At 50.7% G+C, this 9,522-nt stretch overlaps 1 protein-coding gene across 12 annotated transcripts in view; it reads left to right on the top strand.

Annotated features, from left to right (window-relative positions):
- Window positions 1–804: 804 nt before the first annotated feature.
- The window catches only part of BCL11A (BAF chromatin remodeling complex subunit BCL11A), a 100,593-nt gene continuing 91,875 nt past the window's right edge, over window positions 805–9,522 (top strand). For 3 of the 12 annotated variants that reach the window (XM_031655213.1, XM_031655210.1, XM_031655208.1), the window contains exons 1-2: window positions 806–1,385; window positions 8,322–8,651. In XM_031655213.1, the coding sequence (XP_031511073.1) occupies window positions 1,331–1,385; window positions 8,322–8,651 (385 nt within the window). In that variant the 5' untranslated portion in view covers window positions 806–1,330. Of the gene's footprint in view, window positions 1,386–1,417; window positions 2,109–2,855; window positions 3,753–8,321; window positions 8,652–9,522 lie in introns of those variants that run through there. The other 9 variants (XM_031655214.1, XM_031655212.1, XM_031655215.1 and 6 more) reach the window with 7 other exon arrangements.

Below are 9,522 nucleotides of genomic sequence, written 5' to 3'. Positions count from 1 at the left end.
TATTCCTCGTGCTCTCTTTCCGCGACCCTTAGGAGCCGGGGACTCGGCACTTCCAGTTGCATTCAGACCCAGTCGCTTGGCGGGGCGCTCAGATCCCAGGTCCCTGGCTCGGCCTTGGGGGCGCCCTCGGGCCCTGGCCTGCGCCGCCTCCCTCTCCCTGGTCCCCTCTTTCCAGGCCGCCCGGGCTCCTGGAGACTCGGGCGCTGCCCTTCCGGACCTGCAACCCTCCAAACTTGGGCTAGATTCCACGTTGCCGTGCGCTCCCTCCCGTCTCCCCTCGCCCGCTGCGGAGCTGTAACTTGGAGGCTCAGCTCTCAACTTCGGGTGATTTTTCTTTGCTGTCCTCTCCTCGGGCAAAGTTTCCCGAGCGCAGCCGCGGGCTCGGGGCTTTTACTTCGGCCCCTGGCGTCCGCACGCGGGGAGCAAGCGCGGCGGCGGCGGGGAGGGGAAGTGGGTGTGCGTACGGAGGAGGGTGTCCGGGAGCAACTCTACCTGGCTTCCCTCCGCCCGCGCTTCCCCAGCCCGGGGCTGCAGCCTCCCGGTGCACTCTCGCTCTATTTTTTCCTTTTTTGAATAATCTTTCATTTTAGGGCCCGCGTGTGTGGGGGGGAGCAGGGCGCACGTCTTGCTCCCCCCCACCCTTTCCTCCCACCCCTGCCACCCCTTTCTTCTCTCCCGGCCACGCCACCGCCGCGGCGCTCGCTGCGGCCACTGGTGAGCCTGCGGCCCCAGCGCCCCCTCCCCTCGGCCCGCCCCTCCCCCGGGGGCCGCGTCTGGCGTCCGCGGAGCCCCCCGCCCCGCACCTCCCCCGCCCCGCACTGGCCATTGGCTTGTCCTGGTCTCTTTTTCATGTCCAGCCCCTGATGTGTGTCCATTGGTGTGAGCTTCCCCTTCCCTCCTCCCCTTCTCTCCTGCTCGCCCTGCCCATGTTTTGTGTGTCTCTGTCCATCCAGACTCCTGACGTTCAAGTTCGCAGGGACGTCACGTCCGCACTTGAACTTGCAGCTCAGGGGGGCTTTTGCCATTTTTTTCATCTCTCTCTCTCTCTCTTCCTCTATCTCTCTTCTCTCTCTCTCTCTCTCCCTTTTTTTTTTTTTTTTTTTTTTTTTGCTTAAAAAAAAAAGCCATGACGGCTCTCCCACAATTCATCTTCCCTGCGCCATCTTTGTATTATTTCTAATTTATTTTGGATGTCAAAAGGCACTGATGAAGATATTTTCTCTGGAGTCTCCTTCTTTCTAACCCGGCTCTCCCGATGTGAACCGAGCCGTCGTCCGCCCGCCGCCGCCGCCGCCGCCGCCGCCGCCGCCCGCCCGCCCCGCAGCCCACCATGTCTCGCCGCAAGCAAGGCAAACCCCAGCACTTAAGCAAACGGGAATTCTCGCGTAAGTAACCCAATAATAGTAATAATAATTATTAATAATCACGAGAGCGCGCAGGACTAGAAGCAAAAGCGAGGGGGAGAGAGGGGTGTGTGCATGCATTTTTAAATTTTTCACGAGAAAGACCTCCGAGAGTCGAGGTAAAAGAGATTAAAGGGGGAAAAACCCTCATCCCATCTCGAACCATTGCCGTGTATGCACTTTTGAGACAGTACGCACCTTTTAATTTTATTTAATTTTACAAAAATTTGACTCCTCCTCTTTCCTCCTTTCCGCTGCTTTATTTCTCTTTTCGAAAAGGAATGCAATGATTCCACCGCCCCCCCCCCCCCAGTTTTGCAAAATAATGAACAATGCTAAGGATGCGAACAACTCACATGCAAACCTGGGGGTGGGAGCTGGTGGGGAAAGGGAGGTTGCTTCCCACTCACCGTAAGAAATTGGCGGGGGAGGGGGGGAAGTGAGTGAGTACAAGTCTAAAAAACGATTCCCGGGGAGAAAAGAGGTGAGACTGGCCTTTGGACACCAGCGCGCTCACGGTCAAGTGTGCAGCGTGAGGAAAGTAGTCATCCCCACAATAGAGTGAGAAAGTGGGACTGTGGAAAGGGGCCCCCGGCGCTCCTGAGTCCGCCGAGTCGGGAGAGGGGCCGCGGCGGCGGGGAGAGCCGTGGGACCGGGAAGGACAGGAGACGCGGCCGGCACTGCCGCCTTTTGTTCCGGCCCGAGGTGGGTGTTTGTCCCGCTGCCTTTTGTGCCGGCTCCTCGCGCTTGCCCTCCCGCGCCGCCGCCGCCGCCGCCGCCGCCGCCGCCGCCGAAGGGCAGGAGCCAGGGCCGGGGGAGGAGGCGGCCGGGGGCACGCGGGAGAGGGAGGGAGGGAGCCGGGACTGCTGCCGCCTGGGTTGCCGCTGCCCTCCCCTCCCGACCGAACCTCAGAGGCAGCAAGGAGAAGACTGGCACATAAACAAACAAATACATAAAAATAAAATAAATAAAACAAGGCAAGAGAATGTACAATTTCTTGCCCCCAAATCGAAGCCAAACGCTCTGCCAACCCTTTTCTGTGACGGCCTTCTCTTTGACTCCCCCACCAGCCCCCCTGCAAAAATCTCACAATCTCTAATCCAGAAAAAAATTTACAATCACCCTGTTCCCCAAAACCCCTTCAGTTGCAAACTTAGGGCGCCGGCGGCACGGAGAGGGAGAGAGGAACTCCCTCCTCTTACTATTTTTTGGAAGATTTTCAAAAAAAGTGGAAGTGGATTTTGATTGGGAAAAATCTCGTGTCTGAATGTTTACAAGCACCGCGTGTGCGGGAGCCTCCTGCCAACAAACAGACAGAGGACCGAGCGCGGCGCGGCAGCCCCGGAGCAGGCGGCGGCGGCGGCCTGGCCTCGCCCGGGCCTTGCCCCACCTCACCGCGCCCCAGCCCAGCCCCGGATCGCCCACCCGGTGCCCGCCGCCCACCCGCCAGGCACGGCGGCAGGCCACGCAGTGACTCCGCGCTAGCCTGGCCCGCGGTCCTGGTCTGCCCCCAGCACAATGCCCAGACCTCTTCTCGACCTCCCAGACTGCGAAATCGGCTGGGTGAAACTCGGCTTTGCAAAGCATTTTTATTTTGCAAAGCAACTGTAAAAGCGCGTTCTGCGCCTCCCCTCCCCTCTGCCCTGGGTACTCTCTCAGATGTCTCTTGTCCACAGCTCGGGACCGCGAGGAGGTCACCACGTGCTTTCCCTGCCCACCCCCCACCCTGCCCGGTCTGGCCACGAGTCCCCCTGCTCCCCGAGCACGGCCAGGCCAGGTGGCGGGGTTGCCGGGAAAGGGCAGGGCAGAAGTGTGTTTGAATATGCATTTTGAGGGTGCTGGATCCTGGGACCCCGAGCACTTCACCCTTTGGGGCTTGCCCTCTTCCCCAGGCCTGGCTCGGTCTGAGGTTCTTGTGAGTCTATATAAGAGGTGGTGGTGTTGGCTGTCTCCTGCTGACTGCGCCTGAAAGGCGGGCGGTGGGCACTTAGGAAAGTTTGGCAGCAAGGGAAAGAAAGGCGTGAGGGCCCACATTCCCCCCCTACCCAATTTATGATTCTTACTTTAAATTTTTGATGCAGTTTTAAAGGACCACCTATACTTGGTTCTGTGTTTTTTTTTTAAAGGGGTGGTGGTGGGGGGTGCGCACAGGGAATTGAATTTTTCACTGGGCCCTGGAACTTGTCACACACTTCGGAAGCTCCCCCGCCCCGGCACGTTGCGGGGCCCTCCCTCTCCCCACCCCCTCGCATCCCTCCCTCGCCGCTCTCCCCCGCCCCCCACTCCCCCGGCCGCGCCGGATGCGGATCAGACGCGGCGCGCGGCGGTGTGAAGTTACAGCCCGGCCAGGTACCGGCGGGAAGGAAGGGCAGTGTTCGCAGGACTCGGGAAAGTCAGGCCCTTCTTCGGAAGGATGCAGTGGGGGCTCAAAGGACAGACTGGGGCGCGCAGTCCAGGCTGCTCCCTCGTACCCCTCTCCCTCTTGGGTCCATCTTGGGACACTCTAGGCAGGGAGGGTTAGTTCCCCTTCCTCCTGTCCCGGGGTTAAAGGGCCAGTTTGGGAGGGGATGAGGGGGCTACTTTCTCTCCTCATTTTCTGGGTGCGCAGAGGGGGCAGGAGCCATCCCGGTCCTCAGGACCACCCCCCCGCCCCCCGCCTTTGCTCTGTGGGCTGAATGAGCCATTCGGTCGCTAGGAGGCAGAACAAGATCAAGAAAGCTCAGCGAACTTGAACCTGTACCAGAGCCTCCCCCACCTCCTGCCCGGCGATTCTCGTCCGGGGAGGAACAAGCTTTGCGAGGGTGGGGGTGGGGGGAACGAACGGTTAGGCAGAATTCCCTTTCTCTCCCCCATCACCTCGTATGTCTTTGTTCTTCATTTTGACTTTAAAAATGCTTCTGGCAGGGGCCGCGGAGAAGCGACCGGGCGCGCGGCCGACACCCCCGTGCGCGAGCTGAGACCAGCGCGCGCCGGGCTTGGAGCGGGGTGCAGTTTTTGCTTTCTTTCGCGGCCGGCATTTTTGGTAGGGAGGAACCGGGAGTGCGCGCTCTAGGGCTTCGGGGCATGGCCAAAGAGGGAGATATGGCAAGTTTGCACTTGGTCTCCAGGCTCACTTCTTCCATCCCCTCACCCCCATGGAAAGCACAGACCTCGGTGGCCTCGGCTGGCTTGCTCGGCGGCTCTGCAGCCCGGCACCCCCCTCCCCGCCTCCCGTGGCTCGCCTCGGAGCTCGGAATCACAATAGTAATAGTTATCATCATAATGATGCGGGCAAGCAGCTTCATTAATAATGAATAACCGCAGCCACCTCTGCGCGCACACCCAGTGCTCAGAATTGCGGGGGAAACGCATTTGCAGAGATCCCCCAAAGTAAAAAGTGTAAGCTTGTGGACACAGAATGAATTTCAGGACCCGCACTTGAGGTGTGTGCGGAGATACTGAGACTGCACCAGGTTAACCAGCCGGTTTTTCCAAACCTCACTTCCTTTTTCACCAACTGGCGGGCCCAGGGAACCGTCACCCCACGGCCGAGCTGGACGGGCATGGAGGCAGCAGTCAGGGCCCCTGGCTGCCCTCTGCCGCCGGGCCCCCGGGCCCCAAGACCCCGCGGTCGCTGCTGCACGTGTTCGCAGCAAGCGCGGCGGGAGCCTGCAGCCAGCACGCTGCTCGCTTTGTGCCTTAGAGTCCCCGCGCCCAACTTCACTTTCTGCACGGTCCACCCCTGCCGGGCCCCCTGCCCCGGGCCCGTAGCCCCCGGCTTTGCTTTTGTTTCTTTGCTTTTCCTCTCTGAATTTCAGCCTCCTTTTGCTTCTTTACCCTGTTAAGACAATCAAGGGGAAGGACTTGGAAAGCAAACTTGAAGACACATCTCCCTTTCCCCCTCCCCCTCCGCTCCTCGGCAGCTCTCGTTTCCCTCGCTCCTTACCAACATTTCTTATAAGGATTATTTTTTTTCGTTATATTTATTCTTTTGCAACTACACAGAGAGGAAAGAGATCTCAGTCTGCCACCGAGAGACATTGACACGTTCCAGGCTGTCTTGCTGTTTGAACGTAGAAGCATTTTATTTTCTATTTCTTCCTCCCCTCGTAGAAAGAATTCGCGGCTAATTATTATGATTATTTGCTCACTCCCTTCCACTTCAATCGAGGACTCCCTGCTTTGTAGCCGGAGTTTAGGCCGGAGCTTAGAAACGTTGGTATTATTGGGGCGAAGGAGGATGGAGTTGAATTGAGGGAGGGGGTAAAATGGCTGAGGTTAGGAAGGTTTTTAGGGAAAGGGGAATTTGCATTAAAATGCAGAGAAATTATCAGATGCCCAGAAAGGAAATGTTGATTGCCACTGAGAAAAGATGTCAATGCAAATCAGTAGACTACACTATGAGAATTGTGTTTTCATATTTTCTTTGTGTCCCACTTTGTCTGATTTTTAATAATATAGCAGCAATATTAAAACACAGTTTGGTATTTCTCTGAACATCACTAGCCAAATGTTTTGCAAGGAGACCGATGTTAAACGTATTTCATACATCAGGATATAATTCTTGTTAATTAGCAATAATTTACGTTAAGAGCATAGAAAATGTTGAGGTTACAGGTTTTATATCTGTACATTTGATCATCTTGTTATTTTCAAGAACTTTGCCTCCTATAAAATTAATTAGGTGAAATGTGGAGGTGTAATCAGCAACCTCTGAATTACCACTTCATTTCCCGGTTTTGATTGTAAATCAGTTCAGTCACTACATTTAGAAGACTTTAACCAAGTCTGTTTTGAACCACATTACTTTTAACTATTTGATACCTAGGAGAATATTTCCTTTTGCACCTAAATAATATTCCCACTTTTAGAAATGTGTCAGGCCTTGGGAAAAAAAAAAGAATCTTAACGGTGGAATTAAAAAAATTTTTTTTTGCAAAGGTTCTGTGTACTACTAACTTTGATAAAATAAAATATTTTCCTGAGTCTTCCTTCAGTCTGAAACCTCAGAACTTGCAGCTAATGCTAAACAAAAAAGCCACATTTATCAATGTGTACTTAAAATCCTTAATTCAGACAACAGAAATATTTTGAGAATGAGTTCCCTATTCCTCACTTGGTCAAAATAGAAGCAAATGTAAGAGAAGAATGACATAAAGGCACAATGCAGAAGCACTTCCGTTTGTCTTCTTTTATTTGAAAAGTATGCATATGTATTCTGTATTTATCTTTTGGCCAGTATGTTGGGCAAAGAAACATAAATGCTTACTTTACTGTCTTTATTAGTAGGAATATAACCTTCATATTCCTGTGGTGACCTTATGTTAAATTAGGAGGAGTACCAGAGGCTAGAAATTATGAGATGTCCTACTTGAGCACAGGTGCAGCTAGGCAGGGCTCTCTCAATATTATTTCACCTAGCACATCTGGGAGTTACTCCAGATCTTCCCCCTCAATATTCAGCCTGGGTAGGGTTGAAATAAATTTAACCTGAGTTCACTGGATTTTTGCACTTTATCAAAATCTGTTCCAATATTCTACACTCAAATTAAAATCTATTTTTTGATTCTCTGTGGCTTTAAGTTCATTAAATGTGAAATTGGCAGCTTGCTAAAGAAGGTCAGACTGATTAACTGTTTAAGACTTGTACATTTTCTGCTTCAGTTTTATTAACTGCCAGCATCCTGGATGTGTTTTGTATTTTGTGATTTTTTTTTTCTTTTGATAGAGCAAGCATAAGATTTCATAAGCAGAGACTTACCAACTCTCTTTTCCCCTTTGGAAGGTTAAAAAATGATAGAGGCTGGTAAAGTAGATGCTGGAGTATTTTAATACAAAGTTAAAAAAAAAAAGCCAACAGGAAAAAAAGACATGGCTACCTTGTTATACCATCCGCTGGTGATTATGTGTGCAGAAATAGTCACATAATGAAGCATTTTGGAGCTCATTCAGAAAATTAGTCAACTTTGACAACATTAGGTGAAGTATTTCAAGTCTAAAGAAAGGACTTCTCAGCCTTGCTCTGAAATGTGGTGTTTGCTTGACCATTCTGATTTTTATGTCATGGATGCCACCAAGTACAAACATATTTAGAATATTTTAGGCATTCCATTTCTCAGAATAAAAAAAAAAATGACTGATTGGCTTATTTTCTTAAGTACTCAAAAGTATCCCATTTAGCTAATGTGTCTGAGAAGTATTGCCAGTGAATTTGGTATTTCTTTGATTTTGTGGCACTGCTGAGAGTGAAAGCAGAAAGGTTTTTGGCAGTGTGAATTACGCTGCGACATGATTATTATTTAGATCCGTTTCATAGGTGCATGCAGTCGTTTTCTTATTACGGCAGTGTAAATGTGGCACATTTTTCGTGTGACATAGTAGCTTTCTAATTTATGAAGCCATGTCTGTTTACTTAGGAGTATATACATTCACACACAAAGGGTGTGTGTGTTAATTCACCTCTCCTTTCATTCTTTGGCACAATGGACAACTTAGTGTATAGGAAAAAAGAAACAAATTTGGTTTCTCTCCACTTTTTTTTTTAACCAGTTTTTCTTGTAGTTATTATTTAAACTTCCTTTATGTTCCCTGTGTTAACTATTTAAGTAGCATTCTTTCTAAACTTACAAACCAGACACATTTGTTGCTGTGTGTGTGTGCATGTGTATATGTGTGTGTGTGTGTGTTCTCTGGAGTTATGCAAGGAAGACTGTTTTCTATACATATATGATGATTTGCCTCATTGATAAATTTGCTCTCTGGTTGATAACCTTCACATCCTTGTACATCTTGCATACTCACATTTTCTGGGTATTACATAGAGAAGCCTAGAAACACTTTACATGATGTGGTAGGATGGCATGGGGTTGAGATGTGCTTTTCCCCCTTTCTCTCCTCTCTGGCACTCTAATAATTGTGCTTTTGTTTCTCCAACCACAGCCGAACCTCTTGAAGCCATTCTTACAGATGATGAACCAGACCACGGCCCGTTGGGAGCTCCAGAAGGGGATCATGACCTCCTCACCTGTGGGCAGTGCCAGATGAACTTCCCGTTGGGGGACATTCTTATTTTTATCGAGCACAAACGGAAACAATGCAATGGCAGCCTCTGCTTAGAAAAAGCTGTGGATAAGCCACCTTCCCCTTCACCAATCGAGATGAAAAAAGCATCCAATCCCGTGGAGGTTGGCATCCAGGTCACGCCAGAGGATGACGATTGTTTATCAACGTCATCTAGAGGAATTTGCCCCAAACAGGAACACATAGCAGGTAAATGAGAAGCAAGGAGAAAAGCTGTTTGCATGTTTTCTTTTCATTTTCAGAGGTGCTGTAGCCAAGCAGTAAGGAGTGGTGAAGTGCTTTCTCTATTTCTCCATGTGACTGTCCATGACAGCCCTGTAATGTTAAAATAATCATTTCTGTTGCTTACGTCCAGAACACAGAAAAATAAATATTTTCCACCTAACTGAATCAGATGTAGGCAGGACAGGTACACACACCAGACACCCTCTCTCTGGATCTGTCAATTTTGGATTTCTTTTCTTCCCCATCCCCACCTTCTCATTTCGAAGTATTGAACTTTACTACACCTAGTCCAGTTCCATTGTCCATTTCCAGACTTGGTGACGTGTCAGAGGCAAAGTGGCCATATAGGCATTTGCAGTTCAGCTAACGACTTGTTTGACTCAGAACATCTGGCCAGGCCTCCTTAGGGGTTCAGCTCGTTCTCAAGGCTTCCCTGAAGTAGACTAGGCTGGCAGGGTAGTTGGAGGAGGTGGAAAGAGTTAACTGAGCTTCAGGGCTAGCCTTGGATCCATATTGGCTGTCAGCCCGGATGGGGCTGTAATTAAACACAGCCCCGTGGTGGGATGACACCATGACCTTGACTTTAAGATGCCATTTTCGACTGGCCAGGCCAGAGTAGAGAGGGCAGTTGCTGAAGCGCACAGACATGCTTACTCGAAAAGTTTAAGGGCATGTTGGAAATTTCAAAAGGTTGGTTTGACAGGAACGGCTGCTCCCTGCAGCCTGCCTCCTCAGCTAAATGATAAATGCTTCTCTGTGCTCTCTCTTGTCTCTGATGTGGTTTTGACAGATGTATCTTGATTTTGTTTGTGGTTTACACAGCCACATGTCACCC

The sequence above is a fragment of the Papio anubis genome, chromosome 14 (genome assembly GCF_008728515.1).
Source record: "Papio anubis isolate 15944 chromosome 14, Panubis1.0, whole genome shotgun sequence".
Taxonomy (NCBI): Eukaryota; Metazoa; Chordata; class Mammalia; order Primates; family Cercopithecidae; genus Papio; species Papio anubis.
This window is presented reverse-complemented; position numbering and strand designations above follow the sequence as displayed.